Consider the following 25,501-nt stretch of genomic DNA (forward strand, 5'->3'; position numbering starts at 1 on the left):
GATGCCGGTTCACGAAGCCCTGAAAGTTTATAAGTTTGTCCTCGAACTCGTCTGGAAACTTCTGACCGATGGATGTGTGCCACCGGAAAGAAAATCCTTTGCGTCTCATGAATCGACGTACCCAAGAGTTTGGTGCACGAAACTCTTCTCTCGTGAGCCCAGCTTCCCGAGTGAGTTCCACAGCTTTCTTGCGAATGGTATCCATGGTCACTGGCAGCTAGCACACACGAACTTCCCACACAATGTTTCCTAGCGTATTCTCCAGCTGCAGATGAACCGCACTTCGCCCACGAAATGAAATTTTCTGAAGATTGCACATGTGCAGCTTCCCTTTCTGCACCCTCCAATAGCGCACGCTTTTTTCTGATACAGCAAAGCGGCGCTGAGCAGCCATATTCCTATTCGCTTCTGCGAACTCAACAATCTCTAGTTTAAGCGCAGCTGAGTACTGCCTTATCGTACCGCTACTCATATTCAGGGAACAAAAAAAAGACCACTAAAAAATAAACACAATGTCTAGCGGAGCGAGAACTTAGAACAGATCGGAGGCAAATCACGAACACACACAAAAAAAAAACAGACGAGAGAAAAGAACAACAACCTGCCATTGGATTTGAATGCGAATATGGCCGTGTCCAGCTTCTCATGCACATGCAAGCCACATGTTACCAGACAGTGGTGCACTGTCGGCTAGATACCGCTACACAAGACGAGGGGCGACTTTAGCTTGTTGTTTTATTGAAAATATCTCGACCTATATTCAGGTTTATACGGTACTTCTAATAAATCCCGTATACTTTCCTTGGCATAAATGTCCATTCTCATTAATATTGTCTAACAAAGAAAACGTGCCCTTAAATTTATACTTCTTTCCTTCTTTCATCACAAGAATCTGGTTCTGGCACAGTTGACGCTTTCAGGTAGTATGTGAGAAATTATTGGTCAGCTGCCAGCTCGTACTAAGCCTATGTGCTACACAACACCAACAGGCAAAAAATGAGTGCTCCACACTTCGTTATTGCACGCGCCGAAATCTCCGAGCATGACGTCATAAATTTCCAATTTTTTTTTTCATTTTTATAACATTGGCTTGATGGAAAATTTTAAAACTTAGTATGCTAGGTCTATGGCACCCACAGATGACAATGCACTTGCATTTTTATAGAATAGAGTTATGTAGGACCCGATTGACACCTTCAAGATCCATGACGCCACAGTGTATGGTGCGGGAATCTCAATGTGAATTCCCCATTCACATTTCCTTTTCTTGCATTTTCTCTTTTACCAAGCGTAGAATATCCATAAGAGTCGTCTTTTCGGGTTTGTGAAGTTGTACCTCAATGAAACAAAAAATTGTTTTGCTCTTCATACAAATACAAAGAGAATCTGTGGTGGAGGGCTCGGAAAATTTCGATTACTTGGGGAGCTGTCGGTGACAGCAGCAGAGTAATGTGACTTGCAGAATTCGCCAAAGCGAAGGAAGTGATCAGTTGCTTTGAGCGAGTATGACTAAGCAGCTTGAAACATTGTTTTGCTATTAAAGCTTTTCACTATTAAAACTATTAAAACCTTTCACAAATGCGACAGGTGGTGTCATGCAGGATGTGAATTTTTCAACAATATTCCAGAGACAAAATTACTACCACGTGACCATTTCACCATTTGGAGAACAAAAACGAAAGCTAGAGCTGCACAAGAACAATTGTGCTACAGGAAAAAAAAAGCAAGAAATTAGCTGCAGAAATGTCATTGTATAGTAGAGTATTTACTGTCTCATTATGAAGCTTGTCTGTGTCCATTTATGAAGTTCAGTCAACAAGGGCGTTTATTTATTGCAAAAAAAAAATCTGAAACATTATGTCTGTGCACCTGATACATCTCTGCCCACGAGCTTTTTGGTGGACACCGTGTGGAGCAAAAATATTCAGATCACAATAAAATGACCAACAAATCATGCACAGACGACAAACTTTTTTTTCTTGATTTTCATTCTGTACATATTTACAGTCAGGATAAACCCCAAATGAAAATAGAAAACATGCCCTGGTCATACATCTTTGCTACAACGCACATGGCCAACAGAATTTCGCAAAATCCCACACAAGTCAGACGTGCATCGTTAAAATGTTTTAAATTGTGTAGCACTTCTCGTCTGCAAATCATCAGTGGTTCAGAACTGTCCCCCCACCTCTCAACACAATTGCAATTTCAAAACTAGAGTTCACCTCCATTGGCTACGCTTCAGTAAAACAAAAAAAAAAAAAAAAACTAGAAATGTCTCGTCACATGGCTTCTGAAGTGCTCTATTTACAAACAAAAATATTGACATAACCTAACTGCATACAAGCGTGACACAGCATAGTGCAGAATCAGCCACTTGTGACGAGATGTCACATCTGTAGTTTTCTCGCTAAAAAAACTTAAAAAGTGAAATTAGTGAAAGACCAGTGTATTTGACATTCAACCTGGCATATAACCATTGAGCAATTAAAATATAGCATATGCTTAATTAAGCAAATGAGCAATAAATTTAAAACGACAGAGCAGGAAACGCGTACGCACCGACATTGTGTAAGAGCTCCCCGAAACAACAATTCTACACAGTAGTATATGTACAATTCACTGCTTTGCACAATTCAGTCAACACAGCATTACACGTTCACAAAATCCAGTTTGAAAGTTACTAGATCACTCAGTAGGTTTTTCTGAGCCTGCCTTAACGTTAGAAGAGCTCATCCACAGTCTTCCTTGACCACAAGGCAAATTTTATCACGCATGCCACAATCTGTTAGCAAACAATGCAGAAATTCCATGCGGCAGGCATTGTATGCAGTCTGTTACGAGCGGCATGGCCTTAGAGATTGGTACCAACCAGTTCAACATTACACCAACAACTCGCTCAGTCTGAAACCCGAGCACACGGACAGTGCTCTTCTTGAACAGCTTTTTTAGAAGTCTGTGTTCTTTCTTTTTTAATGTTCTCTTTCGAATAACCAACATCCTGCCCTTAGCCTCGGAGATCTGGAATGGGCACACACCATCTCGCAGGCCATGTTACGTGTCAGACTTTTCCCACTAGCCCCCACTTGGTAGCACATCTGAGTGAGTTTACCCGACGTATGCACAAGGGCAATCTAAAAAGTGATCTAGAAATGTTGACCCAGCATCCTGCCTTAGCATAGATAGCACTTGAGATTGGAACATTTAAAAGAGTTGTGAACAAGGCCAGCAAGAGACAGAAATCCCTGGGATACAGTCTTCGGTAGTCATCCCATCATTTAAAAAGGGCAAGAGCAACAGCCGTAACAGATGGCCTTCATAAATGCACATTTCGGAAGTAACACCAAGACAAGATTCGATTGTTGACCCACGCTCGCACACAGTCACAAAAGTGCACACATCGAAGACTCATTCTATCAGCCGTTTCCATAAACATTGCACCACATTCACATCTTTCATTGCCCAGTGTGTTATCCCATTCCCCACGCAGAAAAATGTCACAGTTCTCCGCCACTCTCATAAACTTCTCATAAACAGAAAAAAACAGCATGGTCTTTATATAGAGTTGAGTCCTGATTACAGTTTGCTAAATCAAACCTCTTGTTTAAACGTTATGCATGCAAATAAGAGCAGAAACACTGTGCGCTCTGTACGATAAAAGGAACAAACGCAGAGTAAAACAACCAAGAGCTAAAATTTGCACAATACAAGAAAACTTGATTCCACTCTAAAACACAGCGGCTTCACATCTTGCTCACGCGTGTATTTTGAAGCTTTGTAAGAAGTCCACTATCACAAGTCAATAATGCGGAAATGTATGATACAAGTGTGCACTTAATAAGCACATAAATTGTCAAGTAATGCAACTATAAACAGTTGCCAAATCTTTGTAGCTGGTTGAAGGCTACTTGACTATGACAGCAACTACGCTTGCAACAAATCCACAGTGTCAATGCAATATCAATAGTTTAAATGGTGCAGTTAAACAAGGTTATGCTCTCTAAGAAAAAAAAAATCTAAAATTACTTGGTTAAAATATTTGGAGACCACGTTTTTATTTAGCACCTCCTTTCATTCCAATAGCTTTGCTGTAATGTTTTTTAAACTTAGACAAATTTTGAAACATTGACCTAAAGATAAATGTTGCTTTGTATGCTGTTTGTCAACCAGACTACAATGTTACAGCATTACCTCTGCACACAGGCTCCTGCTAAAATGTTTTGTGCAACGACGCCATCAGGCTACAAACACACTTTGCACTGAAAAACATGATAGTACTAAAGAACAATGGTTTGCAGCATGCACTCACAAAATAACAATGCCCAGATTTCAAGAAAAGCACGATTAAAAAATAAAAAAGAGGGGAAACCATCGGTGCATATTCTGTCTTATGAACAACATATTCTCGACCAACATAGACTGAATAAAACCTGAACAAGCATCGCTCGTACTAAGAACTTTCGCCTGTGGGCCGGTTGATCTATGCAAGTGGCTTCACGTGCAGTAAGCTGTTATTAAACAAGTTGTTTAAAGCTATTGACAAGCCTTTTCTATTCCACGACTTTCTACACTAATGTGAAATTGCGCTATATAAACAGTTTTGGAAAAGGCGCAAAGAGTGTACTAATGGCGCCAACTGAAACAATGCACAAGCGAATTGCATGCTTTGTTACGTTCCTATATTTGTTCAACGTTTGTAACACTGATGAGATTCAGCCTAGCACAAAGTGTATGCTGTGGGCTACATAGTAATGTTCAGAAACAAGCCACACAATAGATGTATGTGAAACTGTAAGACTGCCATGTAATTGCAAATAGCGGGCCTTCCAGTCACTTCGTTACCGTTTACATACCCACCTATGCGAAAGCCAGTTGCTTGCAGTTAAATCTAGATGCAAGCAATGTGCATGACGCCACAAAGCCAATTGGCCCACCTTCTATTCAAATGCAACAAACAGTTCCTTACATAGTCTATGAACATGATCCAGTCTTAAAACTCATACCGGCTTCCACATCATGCCCACTTCACACACATTAAAAAAAACATGACCCACAGATGCATTCCTACTGACTTCAATACGTTCCTGTTTACAACTTATCTTGACAGCGTACATGAACCTTCAAAAACACAAAGTTCCTTTAACACAATTCAATGGGTAAAGAAAAAAACTAAGCAGAAGTACTTGTCAGCATGCCACCACATCCTAACCCAAAAAAAGATAAAATCATTTGCTATATGCACAATGGCAGCCATACTATTTATAGGTGTATTAAATTGGATAAGTGGATAAGAACAAGAAACGCACAGATACACGGGGAAAGAATTTAAAAAAAAAAAAGATTGAGATGCTCTAGATTTTTTTTGAAAGGCGCACCAAGAATAATGAAAGCCTGGCATGAACTTATAGCTGAAAGAGAGAAGTTGTGTTTATAGCTGTGCATACAAGCCTCCAAAGGATTAGCAAGTGCTTAGTTGGCTTGTATCCTGTAGGTGACTCAGCAGTCCTCTTATTCTCTCTGCTTTCTGAAGGACAAAACAGTAATGAAACTGCAGCAGAAAACCACAAAATTAAAAGAATAATTACCTCATTGATAATTAGTTAGCATGTTGCATGTGGGCTTTCATGAAATGACTTTAGAATCATCAAGGTGCAAGCCCAGCTCTGAAATTGCACAAACAACACAATGCTGGGACACAGTTGCAATTCAAATTTGTACCACCAGGGCAGCGAGAACAGTAAGGCCAACCAATGAAATGTTTTAACAAGCCAGGCTAGGCAAGAGCTGCAAAGTGTAAAAGTGTATCGTAAGACAGGAAGTCAAGATTTTGATTCAGCATTCCGCATAGCTTCAAACACCACTATGATTTCAATTTTCACATGCAAAAGCAACAAAAACCTATTGCCTACTCTTCTTGTTTTGACCGCCACTTTTGCGTCGACTAGAATGCCACCACAGTTTCTAGCTAAAAATTTTCTTCAGGCATACGAGCAAATCAAACTAAAAAAAAAGGCACAGTAGTCGTCTGATGACGGGATGATTGAATAAAAGTTCTAAAAATGTGGTCAGTGCACATAGCATGTACTCAAGTGAAATCTAAACACATTTTAAAATGGCAAGTCTGAACGTTACGCTTCGTATGGAAGTCATACAAGAGCATGCAAGAAATAGAAGGCATGCAGGCCTCTTTTGCTTAAATTCTGCACGTTTCATCCTCAACAACCAGTGCCGTAAGTGAAAAACTCGATAGCACACAAAGAGCATTGATGTTCAATGAATGCTGATCTCTGCACAGCACGGCCCAGGGTTGTCTACAGCCATTGTCATGAATACTTTTCGAAAAGGAGATGCCGCTAAAGAAAACGCCTCTTGCTTCACTAGCTGTGCGCCAAAAAACATATCTGCTTATGCAGACTCACCTACGGAGATGCTCGCAAAACGCAAAGGAATGGCAGAGCAGGCATGGGTTCCACGAAACTCGGGATTTACACCTGCCACACCGATATTAACACACCATGCATGTAACGTGTATTTACATATCTGAATACACCTATAAATGAGAGAAAACTTTTTTCTGACCAGTTCCACTCGCGTCACCACCTTCTTAATAGGACAAAAACGTGATATCTTTGGAGCTGCCGATTCAACCGTCACACACACACACTTCCACACAATCCTCTGTTAGCAAAATAAAAAAAAACTCGAACTCTGCGTAGAAGTTCTTAAAAAATGCCAACCGTCCCAAACAGCGAGCAGGGCGGCAGGTAACGCAATATCCGAGCCAGTTTCTGACACAGGCGAATACCGGGAACTTAAATCGTACACCAGGTAATGGACCAGAACTCTGCAAAACATAAATAGTGAGCTCAACTAGAAGTAACCATTTTCTATACTAGAGAATAAATAACAGCTCAGAAATGCACTTCAACAAATAGTGTTCTGCCATGAGGCCGGTAAATGTGTTCGTTCTAACGGTAGATTAGCAACACATGCCCAAAAAATGTGTGGGCGTAATAAACCCTCAGAAGACTCTCTCAAGCTGCGGCCGACCTAAAACAGTTCGCCAACAGTGATTCTGTACATCTGAACTTCGAACTACCATCCATCCGCATGAAAAAACCTCTGCCGCTATCGAGCACTTTCTCGTTGAAACGAGAACCGCCACGCTCCTAGAAAACATGCGCTTGCTCATCATAAGAACGCCATGCACCTTTAGTCGTTTGCACAAGTTCGTTCACATTTTGCCGATGTCTTCCAAAAAATGCACACCGGCGTAGTGTTAGCCGAGGTGTTGCCAAAATCAACGCGTCGGAGCAAGGTCACACACAAAGCAACAGGTTACATACAAAGGAACATTCCAAGTGAAACACGTGCCAACTGCATAGGTCAGGTATCCTTTTTTTTTCTTTTTAAACACGGGAGAGGAAAAGAATAAAACTTTTAGCAGGTTGCTGGAATGCTCGCCCAAATACAGGGGCACCTTTGTCTAGGTTTACCAACAGCCATATGTTACTGCAAACAGATGCTATTGTCACAGGTAAGACAGATCCCTTCTCAATGGAAAGAAAACTCTAGCGCCTGGGGCTCCTCAAGAGGCTCTTGCCTGTATTAGTTAGAACGTAGGAGAGTGCAAAGGGTTAGTCACGCAAGTGGCAGCCTTTAACTAGCAACACCACCGTGCATGAGGTCATAAAAAATGAGATGAAGTTAAAGAAAAAGGTCGGTGCTAAGGATGTACAGCTTCTGAAAGGCCTTTTTTCCTTTTTTTTTGCAAATTAAGCACACGAGGCAGTTCACCGGCATGTTTTCCATACCGCTCGCCCAGGCATTCTCATGCGCAAGTGCTACAAAAGTCGGAACACTCGCAGCGGTAGATTACATAGCACCCTAAGTATGTCGCACAGCTCGACCACGACGATGGAAGAACTCATGTGGACTGAGAAATGCAGTAAACTCGATCCAACACAACACACGCTCGTCCATATCACATACAGGGTGCTACGGCATTGAAAAGAAAAAAACACATTCCAACGTCGTGTTGGATGCACGGAGGCGATGCAACGGCTGACCAGTTTTTCCTCTCCCAAAAGGAGAAAAACGGCAACAACGCAACAAGCTGCTTGCCACTTTACCGCCGACTCTCCGGGTGGCTATGGTGCGATGAGATAAGAGAGAGGCTAAAAAAAAGCAATAATAAAATGCCTAGCTGGGAGTTTGAGGAGGCTCGCTACTAAAGTAGGGTGCAGTGTCTCGGTCGAGGAGGGTGTGGCAGACATTGCACACCGCAAAGGGGCGCAACTTGGGACCCGACCGCACCGCCCGGCTTAGACACTCGGTGCAGAAGATCTTTCCACAGTGGTTGCAGTGCGGCTGGAAAAAAGGGTGAATGAAAGAATAAGGATAGCGATGTGGGCGAGTTTGTTTACGATCATGGTAAAGACGAGCAGTGCGAAGCACCGAAGTGTGGAAGTGCATGTACGGGTGGACTCAGGACCAAAAGGAAGTGAAAGAGTGAAAAACACGAGCACGATTGATTGACTCAAAAGGATGACAAAAAATATTTGAAACAAGTGCAGTGCTCACACAAGACACTCAGGAGGGCTAAGCTTCTTAATATTTGTCGCCAGCTCCATCATGGGCCTTAATATTTTATGCCTCTTCTACAGCGGCAACTACAATTTTTCTTTTTTCGATCTTGTTTTGCAGCAACAGTGACGTGACGAGGTGCTTTCACGCTACGGTGCTGATAATTTATGAGGCACGTTTTTCCAGTGTAGGGCTCTAGCTTGATTCAAATTTGCTGAAAAACATCAAATGTGGTTCGGTTGCCGTTATTTAAATCACGTACATCAACAAACAAAGTAATTTTGATAACTTGCAGGCTCACGTAAGTGCCGTTGAGCATAAAAAACACACCTATTACGTTATGCGTTCACCTGGTGAGAAGATTATGAGTTTTATAACTAAAATGATGTGTTGACAGTACTTTTTTTTAAGAGTACTATTACATGTTCGCTCTTTATATGAGTGCTAAATAACCAACAATATGCTACATACCAAGTTAATCCTATGATTGAAACACAATTGGCACTTTCTGTTTCGGTTTCGTACCTGATGAGTGGTCAAACATTTTTGCTTGTATCCTTGGAAAGAAACTACGTGGACGAAAGCTTTATGCAGCAAAATGACGGGCAATAAATACGGCATTTACCATAACCAAGAACCTGAAAACGACATTGAAGAGAAAAAATTCGCCTTTTCCATTAGGACCTGCACCTTTAATTTGAATCAAGGTGACTTGAGTAGGTATTCATAGCCCTTGAATATTCACACAAGCCTATTGAACAGCACTAGTGCTCGTCATCATTTTGGCATTTCATTCATATTTCATTTCATTTTGCTATTTTCAACAGTTCTTTATATAGAAATACAGTACAATAAGCTTTCCCAACGCTTGTCACATGAAATCCCTTTACTGCGTTGCAGGCCAGGCACCCATGGTATTTCTCAGACTTTTCTACAGGTGCTGCTAGATTTTCGGCAAACTGCCATGCTGCCTGTGGCCTCCACAATTAGTTCCATTGCTGGAGTTAATCATGGACGCCACATGCAGCCAATCATGAGCATCCCATCATATGTCAACAGAAAGCCGCACCACTGTTTTGCTCATTACAAACGAAAATGGCAGCAAAAGACTGGAATGACCTCCCCCACCATATTGCAGCAATCACCTGTCCATCAACATTTATGCATAGCGTCACAAGCCATTTTTCAAGCTAATTCATGGCTTTTTTGTACGTTTTTTGTAACTCCACCCCTTATGTAATGTCCCCCTGGGGACCTTTAAAGGTAATAAAATAAAATGAAATGAAATGAAATGTATCGACGCATTTCAGGTTAGGAAAGGTCATGATAAAAGAAGTATACTGTTATAAACACCATCAACACGTCAACCAGTGAAAGGCCTCGTGATCACCCTCATTTTCTTGCCCTGTGAGACATCAAAAGTGACTTTAGATAAAAAATAAAAATGTAAATATGTCTAATAAAAAAGTGGCTCATTTTAGCCAATATGATACAGTCGACTCCTGTTATTACGAAGTCCATTGGAACCGCAAAAGTCTTCGAACTAGCAAACTGCCGATTCAACGCACATTGCATTGGCACACTAGTTGGTTTATCATGTTATGTTCAAACAGTGCAACTAGTGGAACACGCTAATGCACACACGGCACTGTGTGTGTGTTTGAGCGTTTTTTTCCGCCAGCGTCCAGTCGTGCTGTTCTAACTTGAACTAAACTTCAACCCAACAAGCAGCTGAAGCACTCGACACATCACAGCGAAAGACCTAGTTAGCCGATGCGATCAATGCAATGCTCCTGCCCTGACTAAACAAGATGGCCGCTTCATGAACCGTGGCCCTGCAAACAGCGGCGATGGCGGCCACAGCACGGTTCAACAGCTGTTTTGGCAGTCTTCGTACATGTAAACTTACGGTCGCCCCGAGGCTCTCAAATGAACAACTTCTAATTAACCAACATTGTGGGCTTTTAACTTCAAATTATCAAGCATGTTTTCTTATAGCCGTGCGTGCAAAATTTATGGGACCACTTCTTGACTTCTAATTAACCAAAAATTCCAATTAAGCGACTTGAAATTATAAGGAGTCAACTGTACAGAGTAGACTCTCCTTAGACAGAACCCAAAAGAACCAGAGAATCATTTTCCATTTAGCAGGAGCTTCATTCATTGAGACAAACAAGTGGCGCAGATCTAAGGAGAAACCTATCATATCGAATGCAATTGTTTCATTAAAGTAGTAATTTCAGAGATTTCCATTTACTCAGAGTCTACAATCTCTCCATTAGTATGGCTGTCTAATGCAAGTTCTGAGCAATTGTCTGTCCCTTTACCATCAAACATGCCACATTTCATGGCACCTTCATACAACGGTATGAACAGGGAATCAAGCCGTGCTCACCTTTTCTTTGCGAGAGTGCAGGGCCTTCTTGCAGCTATTGCATTCATTTACGTCATCCTCGTGCTGCCATCGGACTTCACTGTCAGACTGCCGGATCTTCTCCAGCTCCACCTGGGAGTAAGTGCACAGTTGCAAGCTACGTGGAGTCTCGACAGGATTTCCACACGAGTGCCATCATAGTGACACCAATCGACATTATGGCAACATAAAAACCAAGATAAATGCAAATAAAACAAGCACTAGAAAGAGTGGCCATTAACACAATGCTGACTTCAGATTGAAATTTTACTACAATGGGAGAAATCTTATAGCTTATTTACTTGCATAATTTGCTCGCACCATACTGCTCAACAAAAATACGATTTTTCTTTTTCCATGAGTAATTATTGCACCCCGAGAACTACAGCCGAAATGTCATCCGCTCCTTAACTACTGATGATCATGGTGCACGATAGCCTGGCCCCATTTTGTAAGCATTATCCACAATATTAATGCGCAGAGCTCCAATCCAAGCCAAGCCAAAGTGGAAAGTGTGCATCGCAGCATGTTAGTGTACTTTGTGTCCGTTCTGTGGTTGCCCTATGGGACGATGAGGAAGCTACAGTTTAAAGTTATTGATCGTGCGCTAAACAATGGCGAAGGAGCCACCGATAGGCACTTTGGGTCGAGTTTTGTGCTCACTACTGGCTACGGCAGCGCGGACAGCTGAACGCCGAGCTGGATCTTCCGTGTTCTTAAGACTGGAATGAATGGTTACACTTTAATTCGTCCCAAGGCAACTGCAGACGATTTGGCCATCAGCCCTAGGTTGACGTCGTACACTAACCTTTTGTAAGCTTCCCTTGAGTGGCAAACGCCAAGGCTGCGCCCGCAGGCTTTTTGTGTGGTATTCCAGAACTCTGTACTAGTATTTGCTTAAAGTCTTTGTGTCTCAAATAAATGTTGCCTTGTGTTGAACCCGTGGTTTTATTGTTAGGGTAAGTCTTTATTAGTACTTCTTGCAGATTGTAGTTTGTGGCTAGGATTAGAATCCCGATTTGTGCCCCCCCCCCCCCCCCCCCCTTTTTTTTTGTCGTTCCATACATTTTTGCGGAAAATGTTTCTCACGTAGTTCTCACACACCCCAACTTTTCAACAGTTTTCTGAAAGAAAAGTGAGAGGATTATGTGAGTAAATACGGTACATATAAAAGAAGAAAAAGAAAACTATGTCGCAGAATGCTCACACGCATTTCACTCAGAGAGGCAATCTTCTTTTGCAGGGTTCGCACAGGTTTCAGGGGATATTCAAAGAACTTCATGGGCTTGCCACATGTTTGTTGAAGGCTAAAAAGCAGCATCCAGAAAGAGATCTTTTCTTACTTCAAAAATGCTCCTAATTCTGACTACATTTATTGCACTTTAACATATACAGTTTAAACACGATCAACAACAAAGAGCAGCTATGTATAAACGTTAGGCTTCCCAGGAGCAGTCTAAACTTCACATCTTGAAAAGCTTTTCCTTAAGAATTATATTCTCTCGTTTCAGCCCCATATGAAAAACATAGCTGACACGAATGAAAATAGTGTGAGGAAAAACACCCAAGCTTGACTGCAGTTCAGAATCGCGCAAGACGTGCTGCAGCTACTCTCGTTTCTCGATCCTAAGCTCATCGTTCACCAACTTGAAGCACAAGCCACACGACAGGACTTTAATAATACAAAAAACAGGTGACAATACAGAGGATACAAAGTGGTGTGCACATACCTGGAGTGACTGTGACAGCTTGACAAAGTCCCGCTGGACTGCCTCGCTGTTGTCAAGCTCCGTCTGCAAGGTCTGCACTCGTCCTCTCAGACACGTAACCTCTTCCTCCAGTTTCTCCTGCGCGAAAATGGCCAGCAAGCAACATGACGCCGACATCGATACCTGTAACACTGTTTAGCAGCGAAGCTATTATAAGATGACCCTTTGCCATCCGCTGGCCTCACACGCACATGTTATGCATACAGCAGTGTTTGCAATGCTGCTTGCACAGTATTCTAGGGGCCCTAGTTCTGGGGAAGTCCTCGGAAGAATAGACTGTGTACTTGCAGCCCGTTTGACTGCGCTCGTCTGCTCGGCGAGCGCCTGTCCAGAGCATTGGCATACCTGCCAAGTTCAAGGATTCCGAATCCGGGAGATTTCCTCAACGGAGGGGGGGGGGGGGGGGGGGAAGAGGGGTTGTGCTGGCAAGAACAAACAAACAAACAAAAAACATCACGGAAAAAAAGAGGGGGGTAGGGATCTCAATCGCAAGCGCCAACACCGGCATTGCGGTCTTATTGTTGCTTAGAGCGGCCGAACACACTAAGGTAGGGTTTCCCATTAAGGTGAGAATCTCAAACGATCAACACAAATGACAGAATCTGATTCCGTCAAAGCAACTCGCGTATATGCCTTCCTGGGACACACGTGAACGGACAACGGACGGGACGGCGCAGCTGGCTGACGCTACAGTGCGTGTTGCAGTGCTGCTCTCTACTAGATTTTTTTTTTTTTTTTTCACAGGAATGCTAAAACGAGTCTGGCCTTTTTTTTATGTCCTTACTGCCTTTTCTACCACTGCGTTAGCCTCATACATCGCTATCGCATAGCCGCGACCACAGTATTGTGCGCGGCGTTTGCGGCAAATGGTACGTAGTTCCCCCGTGCATTTAGCTGCGCATGTGCCCTCAAAACTAAGTAGTTTTATGCCATCTACAATCGTATCTGCTATGGTTTTGTCCGCAGAGTTTGCGAAAAGCAGCGATGCTTTGACTGGTCCAGCGTTGGACACACACACACTTTCGGGGTTCTGTCAGTTACATCGTCGCCATACATGATAGTATCAAGAACGATTGCGGTTTCGCCCACAGCAGTTCTGGCAACGACAATTCACACACTGTAGAACACAGTGCGTGTGCTGGTTGCACACATACTCCTGAAGCTTCCAGTACGCTGCTCTCGGCATTCGTTCAACAGTTTCCGTACTAAAGTTCGCATCACTCGCCGCAATTAGCAAATGTGTTAGGAACATTCGAATTTAGGCCCAGTAAACATAGAGAAATTTGGCTGGGGAATTTCACGAATTCGTATCTGCCGCAGTTTGGCATCACTAAGATTCTACTGTACGTTTATATACCGTATTTACTCGCGTAATGATCACACTTGCATAATGATCGCACCCCTAAATTTTGTCGTCTAAATTCGACTTTTTTTTTTTCCGCGTAATGATCTTGCCCCATCATCGTAATGAACTTGCCCCATCAACATGACATGTGCCAAGTCTAGCTGAACGCGCCTACCATTGTTTCTGTGATCTGAAAGCGGGCATCACTATGCTAATGCCATAAATTTACTGATTTAAATGAAAGCATTCCTTATTTAGATGGAAGAAACTATTTTGACACACGTGACGTACTCACAACCTCCATAACTGACGCAAAGAAGAAAAAAAAATGCGGTGGCTATGCTCCACGGAGTGCTTCGCTCAGTCAGCCGCCATGTTTGTTTTGACATCCCGCACTGTTACAGCGGTGGCCGCCTGTTGGTCGACCTGTGTTCATCCCGCAGCAATGTTTTTTTTTTTCCTGAAACCACGTTTTTTTGTGTGTGTGTGTGCTTTGTGATCGTCTGTTGAAGCACCATTTCACCATGGGGCGGTATGCAAGCTTTACTGCCGCGTTCAAGCTGAATGCGCTTGACTACGCGCTAGAGCACGGCAACCGTGCTGCGGGCAAACATTTCGGCGTCGACGAAATCCGGATCAGATATTGGAAAAAACAGCGCGACATGCTCATGGCTACTAACAGCACGCGATGGGCTTTCCACGGGCCCAAATCTGGCAGGTTCCCTGACATTGAAAAGGCAGTCCTCAAATACGTGAAGGACATGTGCAAGTACGGTTATGCAGTGTCATTAAACATGATACAGACGCAGGCGTGCACAGTTTCCCGGAGGCTGGAAATAGCCACAAAGGACTTCCGCTCCAGTTCCGGCTGGACGACACGCTCCACGCGGCCGAATGGACTATCGCTGGCATTTCTAACATGCTGGACAGAACGGAAGATGACCCTCTGTGGGACAGTGAAGACACTGCCGGTTCTGACATGGAATCGTGCGGCGGCGACACTGACGCCAGTGATGCTTCGGAGTCTGAATGAACGTTAGGGGGTCAGAGAGGTAAAAAATAAAAGGGCAGTGTGCCATGCATGTAGCTCCTGCGTAATGCGTGCATTTCATTACAAAGGTAAGCCTTAACTTACTTTTATTTTTGGTTATGTTCATGATAGCTACCGTAACAATTTTGATTAGCGACTTTTTTGCGTTTCCGGTGCTTAGAATATTTTTTTCGCGGAAAATTTACCCCGCGTAATGACCGCATCCCGAAGTTGGAGTCAATTTTTTTGAAGAAAAAAAAAAGTGCGATCATTATGCAAGTATATACGGTAAACACCTCTTATATTCATCTATAATAAAATGGGGTGGGTTCTCAAAAAGCCTGGAGCGGTTTGAGCTGCGTTATCGTCAATGCGGCCAGATCACGCACGGAAATTTCGATTTCCGGGAGATTTTCAATGACAACCGTACAAACGGAAGAAACGGTCAAAATCCGGAAGTCTCCTGGGCAATCTGGGAGACTTGGCAGGTACTCATTGGAAAGCCTCGTATTGCGCGCGCATGTGAGCTGGCTCAGGTGAATTGGAGAGCACAAAATATGCGAGTAAATATTATTTTAGCAGAACTGGCAAAATATTAGGGGTGCACAAATTATGCGAGAGTGCAAATTATGCAAGTGAATAAGGTATATGCACAAGAAATGTGAAATGGAGAAACATTTTGATTGTTTAGTGTTTATGTTAAAGTCGTATTATAAGCATTTTTTTTCTTGGTGAACTGTACAGTGCGTTTGTGACTGTACCCTGACCCACTATGTCATGGACGTCATGTCTGCTTTAGAAAATATGAGTGTTGAAAAGGCGGCGCTGTCCGAGAAATGAAAAAAAAAAGGAAGGCATTCTCGCAATGTGATCAAGAAATGTATCTAACCTACCACTTCTGCAACTGCTTGAGTCTCGTAATAAATACAGCAGCATTTATTTCGGCAAGGCAAATGAAAAAATGATCAGTAAACTTAAGTACTATCTTTTACAGTGATAGTGGGCGTGTGCTTCTGTATTGTAGCTACCACAGTGCTGTCAAGAAAAGTTTTCAGCAAGTCTAGTGAAATAATTGTTACCTAACTGCAAGAAATTGAAGTGGACGAGAGGTCACCCTTTCTGTCGGTTGGCTCAGACCAACCAGACCTTTGAATGATTGGCAATCATCGCTCGCTGCCTCGGCTACGAGCGGTCCTGGCTAACACTCCCAGAGATTAAGCACACATAGATACCCTACTATGCGAACGAGGGAGCGCCCCCAGTCCCAGCTCAATCGACAAAGCATCTAATGTGTACAAGAAATTCAAAGGTTGTGCATTCAGATTTCACCAGCGGAAGAGACTATATTTTACATTTTATTTCCTTGAAATTAAGTCAAGGCCACTAAATTACAGTTAGGACAACAACAAATGTCGTCTACTTTGCTTTCCATAGTTCATTTGTCTGTTAGTTTCATTCCTAGTGTCTAACAAAGAAGCGATACACTCGAACGATTCCTTCGTAAGCTACAAGACAAGACGGCTCAATCACAACATTGTTCCTACTGTAAACATAAGAAACAAACTTATGGCACACAAACTTGCCTTTGTAGTTGTGAGCTGGTCATGGCCCCTCTGCAAGGATATGACCCGCTCGTCCAGTTGGCTTGTCAACTGGGCCAACCGCGCTTCGCATGCCTGTAGTGACTTCTCCTTTTGCTCTCGAAGCTGCCGCTCCTTCTCTAGCTGTTCACGGATGCCCGTCAGCTGGTCTGAAAGAGTGTAGTGTACTCAAGTCAAACGACTGGCATAAATCCAACCAGTGGCATGTATCCCAGCAACCTTTTTTTTTTTTTTAAAGGGACACCAAAGAGGAAGAAGATTTTTCTTTTTCAGTAATTTACTCCTTCACAATTCTGAAATCACCACGTTTGCCCCAAGAAGACACTTGGTAAGCAATAAAACATGTAAAAAAACCATAAGCGGCGGTCATTGTGAAATCACCGCACCAAATGCTGTCACGTCACAGATTTTGAAATGAAGCTGTTAACATATTTTCTAATCAATGAAAATGAAGTACATCCTCTTTTGAAAGGGGGAGAGGGGCAATCATTGACTGAACATACCAAGTTTTAAGAAATTTTATTAGGCCCGTGTCACTAAAATAAGAGAAGTAAGCTTCCAAGTTCGTAACTTCACACGCAGAGATTTAATGGTGAAATAATAAAAAAAAAAGCTTTGACATTGATTTATTCATTTACATATTAATGAGCTACAATAGTAAAATTAATGACAGTAGAGTTATAAATGTAAAAATTTTATCAATCTCATGTATTGTATCACTTTAGTGCCCCTTTAATAAATGTCTCCTCCGTATTTCAGCAATTTGAGATCTCCCTTAATAGAGGTGGGGAAGGGCTTTTTCAGCTAGCAGTGCATGAGGGACAGGCCGAAAATTGGGTAGGCAGGTAAAGATTAATAAGTTTGTGGGCACACGGCAATAAATTGAGTTAGTTTAAGACACATTGCAGAGGCCTTCGATTGCGCAACAGTCAGACTCGACACAATGCACTTAGAGGGGGACTAGTTGATGTGGATGCACAGTGCTTTTTTAGTGCCATAAATGATGTCAGTTGAGAGTAGCACTTTGTCCTATCTTGTCTCGTGGCGTCATTTTGCACTAAGGAGGCCCTATGAACAGCCAGGCTGATGATCATCATCAGTAACCCGTCACAACCAGAATTCGATGACCTGCCCACTAGATGGCGTGCACATGGTGCACACTGTAACATCACGATTACAAACTCCTTGGCAGTTAGTCGACACTTCAACCAGCTCCTTTTTAGATTTTTTTTTTCTTGCTCTATACTGTAGCCTCTTCTGCTAGCTTGATGTGCTAAGCTCCCCATGCTGACTGTCGTCACCAGAGAAGTCCCTCTCTCATTCTGCAGGCCAACACCGATAAGCCAGTTTTCCGACCATCAGGTGCCAGCCGATACTGATGATGTACATTTGGTAAAGCCTTAAACGGGCATCCCGAAAAAATAACTGGTGAGAGATTTCATACACTTTCCACATGGCAAATTTATTATCATTTTCCCGAGTATGCTGTCAAGCACCAAGAAACAAATGTCTTCTCACAATGAAGATTATGAGAGTCGACTCCCGCCACATTACAGCCCGAGGGCGAGAAAGAGAAACTAACAAAACTTTGATTCGTACACGGCTATATTATCAAAATAATTGTTATTAGCAAAAAGCTCCAGCAACAATATATGCCTGACCGTTTTGCAGCATTTGTCACAGTTGCAAATGTCATCTGCTTTAGGCATCATCAAGTTTGCTGTGACAGGGTCATCAGTGCCATGGGAGCTCTGAGAATGGTCACCACTTCATCCATTTCATGAATACCTGACTTCACTTTGCCACAGATTGAAGCCCAATACTGAGGCATAACAAATCTCACACGCAAATCTGCACCAGAGTAGTACGGAACAATTCTTGCTAGGTGACAAAATAGCAAAAAGCCCACTCTCGCGACGTGCTTCATTTTTTTGGTTATCTGCAGCTCGTATATTCGTTCAATCTTTCAGCACATTTATTACCATGGGCAGGAAGCTTCTGTTGCTCGTGGTCACTGCTGTCGTAAAAATATATATATATATTTATTTATTTTTCTCAAAATTTTACTTCCCACAGTAAATGCACTCCACCACTTTCCAAGTATCTCTGGTAAAAAAAAAGTTTGTTCATTGTGAGCAAATAAGGTGAAATCGCATCAGCCCTAACACCCTGTGAATTATTCGACGAGTGGATAGAGAGAAGCTTCCCACCCACTACAAAGGGTTCAGGAAAAAGTCGTCACCATCATCCCCTACCACAGCATCACAGCTGCAAAGGTGCGTATATTGCCGCACTCCAAATGGGCAGACAATGCAGATGATGTGAAAAGAGACACTGACCAAAGAAGACGACCTGTGTGTGTGTTTATGTCTTTGCTCTTGGCTGCTGCATAAAAACACGCCGTCGATTCTTGGACTAAACATCTCTGTGGTCTGCTTATGGTGGAGTGTGACAATTATTGCCTTCTTTGAAGCTCTCTCATCCTCTTTCCCATTGTAGGGTAGCATACCGGTCCTTTTAGACTGGTTAGCACCCATACCCCTCTGTTCTCTGCTGTTCCTTCCTTCCTTGCATACACATAATGGGTACTTCACTAAAGTCTACATGCCTTTAAAAGAGATGGACTCATTTGTTTGCACCAGGCACTAAAACGGCAGATTTAATGCAAAAAAATGCACGTACTATTTCCTCATTGCAGCTCACTTGTCTCACGTCATCATCATCATCAGCCTGACTACGTCCACCGCAGGACAAAGGCCTCTCCCAAGTTCTGCCAGTTAACCCGGTCCAGTGCTTGCTGCTGCCAATTTATACCAGCAAACTTCTTAATCTCATCTGCCCACCTAACCTTCTGTCTCCCCCTAACTCGCTTGCCTTCTCTGGGAATCCCGTCAGTGACGCTTAATGACCAGCGGTTATCCTGTCTACGCGCTACATGCCCGGCCCATCTCCATTTCCTCTTCTTGATTTCAGTTATGATATCCTCTAATCCACTCTGCTCTCTTCTTGTCTCTTAAGGTTACACCTATCATTTTTCTTTCCATTGCTCGCTGCGTCGTCCTCAACGTAAGCTGAACCCTCTTTGTAAGTCTCCAGGTTTCTGCTCTGTAGCTAAGTGCCGGCAAAATGCAGCTGTTATATACCTTCCTCTTGAGGAATAGTGGCAATCTACCTGTCATAATTTGAGAGTGCTTGCCAAATGTGCTCCACCCCATTCTTATTCTTCTAGTCACTCCAATCTCGTGGTTAGGCTCCGCGGTTATTACCTGCCCTAAGTAGACATAGTCTTTTACAACTTGAAGTGCACTATTACCTATTTCGAAGCGCTGCTCTTTTCCGAGGTTGTTGTACATTACTTTCATTTTCTGCAGATTAATTTTAAGACCCACCTTTCTGCTCTCCTTGTCTAACTCCATAATCATGAGTTAGACAAGGAGAGCAGAAAGGTGAAAGTCTGGCTGCACTTAAGTGAGGTGTTTCACGTAAGTGCAGCCAGACCTTCATCTTTTTGTACTACAAAGGTGCAACATTTGCCAAATTTCTCTTTGCATCCATCGCAGTTTTTCAATCCCAGACAACGCTGCCGACACCAACGCTGCATTTCCTGCGTCACAGGCTCATTAACATTTTCCCATTAAAGGATGGCCTGCAGGACCCACTGAAACAAAGCATACTGCAGAGTTCATCCCACATATTCACAGCAATGGTGCCAGTCCTGTGTTCTATCTACACCAATTTCTAACAAAAGCAAAGGTGTCCTGAGCAAACCATTGCTTTGGACAATTTCATGAAGCATTAGCATACTGTATTTGCACAATTGTAGGTCCCCTCGAGTGTGGTTAAATAGATTGATCTGTGATTGTGTGAATATGGTACCTATACTATTATTTTGAGTTTTTTTTTCATCCCGACTGAATCTTCTAATTACTGTTGAAGGCCACTTCTAGCAATTTTTTTACATTGATAGATCTGAATAAAATTTACTGGATATATTCCTTTGCACATTTTAGTCATTTCTGCCAAATTACAGGATTGAAAGAGATGTAGATTGCTTATCATTGAATTTTATTGATCACTTCAAACCGTCCACCTGCGTTCCCACAGTTATTGGCTCCATTTTGTGCATGACCTCTCTTATGGCAAAGTGACCGCAATGACGCTACTGAGGTGACCCTACGATGCCTGGTATCCACAAGGCAATGATCGTGTGTGTTTGACCAGTACCTGACTGGTTTTACGTGCGAATTTTAGTTCCTTGAGGGTGGATGTGCAACGAGTGGCATGTAGCTAACGATTAACCTTAGTCTACATATTAGTGTTTTGGAAAGCAGTGCCAGTTGACCGCACGTAAGGTGTGGTTTTGCCATACCGGCTGAAGAGTGTGCAAGTGTGAACTTTACTACATTTATTTACAGTAAACTGTGCATTGTGAGAAAGGTGGCTCATGCTTGGCTAGTCTATTTTATCGCTGCACCCGATGCGATGTTAAACACTATTACCCACAAAGTTAAGCATTCTTTTTATTTAAAAATTTCCGTTTGACTGCAAACTGTTAAACGAATGCATTTCTTAGTCGGGGCATGTCAGGTGTCTGTCAGTGTCCACGCTCTGGCAAGTGTTATCTCTCCACTTTCACTCTCTCTCTCATATCAACAGCTGCAGGCGCGCGCTAATCCTCGCCCCTAGCAACCTCAGCAGGTGGTGCGGGTGGAGTAGCAGAGAGTGAGTGGAGAGGAGGATCACCCTCACACGATTCACATGCATGTGAACAGGCATATGAATGTTAACAGGGATGTTCTACTCCATCGGAGGCGAATGGCGATCGTTTTGCCTCTGAATGCATCCGAATGGCCGCTTTCATTGTCCAACAGATCCAAGGAGCCTGTACACATGGCACGGTCAATCACAGACATAGTACAGCAGGTGCGCTGCAGTCACATTTTCACAGAGCATCTGCTCTTCACCGCTTTCATATTCCGCACTGACGAGACCACCTTGCCTAACATGACTCCCATTTTTTTACCTTTTTTTATACGTCACGTGGAGACAATGCTGTTTAGTTGGGTTCCGGCCTTCAGCATTTTTGCTTATTTCAAGTTATTTTCGAGTTTGCCAAGTGTTTTTTTACTATTGGGACTGTGACAGGAGCGTCCAAGGGCAATTACTTTGACATGCTCGAAATTTGTGGGAGTTTACATTTAAGCTCCCAAAGCAGGGCCATTATTTTAACCAAGGACCAATCACGGCTACAAAAAAAACACACACCATCCATCACAGAGTTTGCACATGTTATAACTTAAAATCTGCAGCAGACAACAGCACAGACCACTTAGAACAGCAGTAAAAAAATCAACACTATCAGTGTAGACGGCAACAAGCACACATGCTAATGTGGATAGACAGCAGATAATAGAACGAATAAATAAAAATAGAAAACAAGGGCAAGCACGAGAAAACTGAACTCCAGTAAGGCCAAGAACAAAAATAATGAGACTGTACATGTACCACCTATATGAGCATCTAGCGGCTTTTTTTAAAAAATGAGTCCAATAGAAAAAAAGAGGAGGGCACAAGAGGAAGATGACAGTGCCAGTCAGTAAGTGGCTCAGCCATGCATAGATGCAGCGCACGTCATGCGAAAGGTCGCAGGAAGGCAGCGGCGGGCAGGTGCCGGAAGAAATAATAAAAGACGTGCAGGAAAGCCCATCCATACAGCACGCAGGCACTACAGGGATGACAGGCAGCAGTCTCCAGGATGTTCTGGGAGATAGAAAAAGAGAGAAGGAGACAAAAGAAACGGGAAACACTTCATTTCCTCTGTCCGGAAAGGGGCACCAAGAATGAAACATTCAATAAAAGTTCACTAAAGAGGAATATGATTGTTCACGTATTACTAAATCTAGATTTCACCATAGCGTGAGCAACGCTGTTGTCAAGAAAAGAAAGTACACATGGCGATGCCACCTTGCCTCCCTGATGTTTCCGCACCAGCTTCCCGTGACAGCAGATTTTTATGGCATGCACTGGTTCCTATGTAATCTGCACCCAGACGTTTGTACCCCACGATGCAAAGCTTGTGGGATGGCTCGCGCTAACCTCAACTACATCTAGGCATATTCCGCAATGACGCACACCATTAAACACAGCACCAACTCCCCATTCAAGATAACCCTTCCTGAGCAGAGGGTGGCTATGCTGCCCAGTGCGTGCCTGGATGACCGACTATAGGACGTCCGACTGGCCAAAGACGCTTCCAGAACTCAAGGTCTAGCCGTCGCCTGAGGATGGGAGGCTCCGGTAGGATTAGTCTTCCAGTCCTCACCTCCCTTGACCTCGGCAAAGACAAAAGTATTTCTCTCTCTTGCATACAAAAATTCATTTACACTGTATTCTAGAGGATATCTTATTTAGTCTTATAACAGCAAGTTCAAGAAAATTTTGCTGAAACAATGTGGCTAAACTACATAAAATACTTCGAAATTCATGGCATGACATCATCAGAAAACACAGGGTATTCGTGGCTGATAAGCCATCTTCCCAATCCGTATTTCGGAGCAGAAGTGCACGATAGATAGGGTCAACAGACAGCTGAATATTCCGACAAAGCTGTGACAATTTTGAAGATGCGAAACTGTATGATGCTGAAGTGAAAAATAAAGAATACAAAAACATCCGCCGCAGATAGGGAGAAAGTGTACCCCTCTCTCACCTAGCTGCCGGCGCAGCTCGTTGGCCTCGTGAGTGAGGGTACGCTCGATCTCCTGCTTGCAGTTCATGTCGGCGCTGGCCTGGTCTCGCAGGAACAGGATCTGACCCCGGAGGTTCTCTTCTAGAGTCTCCTTGTCTAGCTGCACCTTGATGAGGTCCTCCTGCAGCTGCAGGCACTGAAAGCGAAGCTCCTACACACAAAGAGAGCATAAGACACATTCATTCTTTCATTCCTACACCCTGCACCTCCACACCATCGCAGGACTGAAGCAGACTGGGCCACACAATGGTATTGCAAATGTGTTTAATCCAAAGACACTGCCTAGGCTCAAGTGCAAGTAGCACAACTCCCATCAGGACTCTCACACGATCACCTAAAATGACTCGAAAGTGAAAGCCATCATCTTCTTTTTCTTCTCAGTCGGCATACACATCCTTCACAGCCCCCTCTGAAAGCCTTCAGTACTGAAAGTGATTTTGCACTGTCTCCTGGATCGGCAGCGTTGCAAGCTTCCTGCACCTCGCTTGATTTTGTACTGCCTCCGTAATTGACACCTTTGACCAAGTGACAATGGTGTGTGATGACATCACACTATGTGACGTCACAGTAAAATCATGATGTCACAACGATATCCCACTTCAGCAACACCTGTGATGCCGTAATGCCATGATGACACCAAGTGACATCATAAACATGATGTCACAAGGCAAAATCATGTCATGTTTAAATCACTGGTGTTAACGTGGACAATACAGACACGAACAGTCAATTTTTGCGTCCGATGATGAATCTAAGGCTTTCCCACATCGGATGGCTAAGAGGCAGCAAAAACAAATATGATGCTGCCACACGAATATCACTTCCCACAGATATGATGCTAACAAGTGGTCCACTTGTGAATAGAAAAAGTGCTAAGCATTGTGCTACGTTAATTTAGCGACTCATACACAGTGATTGTCATTTATCTTACTGTTGGGTGGGTCATTATTTGGGTTACACACCAACAGCATCATACTCTTCATTAGAACAGGTGGTTACCATTTCAGCCACAAGACTGGCAGCTGCTAGGGACCAAATTTTCATGAATGTACAGTGCACGAAATATGCACAAGATTTGAAGATAAAACAGAAGCAAAATTTATATAGAAATTTCGTGAGGAAGTTGGCTTCATGGCACTTCACAGTACCGCAAGAAAGACCGTTTCGCAACAGTAAGCTTTTTTTTAAAATAATTCTTCCGTGGTGTGCAGTTGGGATGAACTGAACTAACGTAGCGTACTGGGTGCGTGGGTTACATCCAGGGGTGATTACAGCTTGCCCTAACCAGTAATCCACCTCCTGCCTTGCACTCACCTCTAGAGAGTCGGGCAGATTGATGGGCTGATCCTGCAGCTGCCTTGCCTTGGCCACGTACCGTCCCAGTAGCTGCTGGTTCTCTCGACTCAACCTCTCGGCCTCGTCTCGCAGCCTCACCAGCTGCGCGTGCAGCCGCGACAGCTCCTCGTTCGCCTGTTGCGAGCATTCGGCATGCGCCTGCTGGGTTTCTGCGAGGGCTGCTTCGGAGGCTCCCAGGCGGGACTGCAGCTCGGACACCTGCGGCACAACTTGCATGAAGGTGTAGCACCACCTACATTGACGAGTTAGCATGAAAGTTACTTTCACTGCATTCCCAAGCCGAGGGAGTTATTTCACTGTATTCACAAGCAGAAGGGTGGCTGTGTGGTAGAACACCTTCTTGACACAGAAATGACCTGAGTTCGATGCTCACTCAGACCCAAAATTTTTTATTATTTACTTTATTTGCATCTTTCTTGATTTTTTGGTAGTATACAAGCTATTTACAAAGGTGATTGCTAACAGAGTTAAGAAAACACTAGAATTCAATCAACCAAAGGAACAAGCAGGATTTCAAACAGGCTACTCAACAATCGCTTACATTCATACTATCAATCAAATAATAGAGAAATGCTCAGAGTATAGCCAACCACTATACATAGCCTTCATAGATTACGAGAAGCCATTTGATTCAGTAGAAATATCAGCACTCA

General features: G+C 43.2%; 1 protein-coding gene across 3 annotated transcripts in view; it reads right to left on the reverse strand.

Annotated features, from left to right (window-relative positions):
• Positions 1-1,953: 1,953 nt before the first annotated feature.
• The window catches only part of LOC119181184 (rab GTPase-binding effector protein 1), a 54,683-nt gene continuing 31,135 nt past the window's right edge, over positions 1,954-25,501 (reverse strand). For 2 of the 3 annotated variants that reach the window (XM_037432367.2, XM_075888996.1), the window contains 6 exons: positions 24,807-25,046; positions 23,454-23,643; positions 16,727-16,893; positions 12,730-12,846; positions 10,982-11,092; positions 1,954-8,370 (listed from right to left, as the gene is read on the reverse strand). In XM_037432367.2, the coding sequence (XP_037288264.2) occupies positions 8,203-8,370; positions 10,982-11,092; positions 12,730-12,846; positions 16,727-16,893; positions 23,454-23,643; positions 24,807-25,046 (993 nt within the window). In that variant the 3' untranslated portion in view covers positions 1,954-8,202. Of the gene's footprint in view, positions 8,371-10,981; positions 11,093-12,729; positions 12,847-16,726; positions 16,894-21,776; positions 22,505-23,453; positions 23,644-24,806; positions 25,047-25,501 lie in introns of those variants that run through there. The other variant, XM_075888997.1, reaches the window with a different exon arrangement.

This window comes from Rhipicephalus microplus, chromosome 3, assembly GCF_043290135.1.
Source record: "Rhipicephalus microplus isolate Deutch F79 chromosome 3, USDA_Rmic, whole genome shotgun sequence".
NCBI lineage: Eukaryota > Metazoa > Arthropoda > Arachnida > Ixodida > Ixodidae > Rhipicephalus > Rhipicephalus microplus.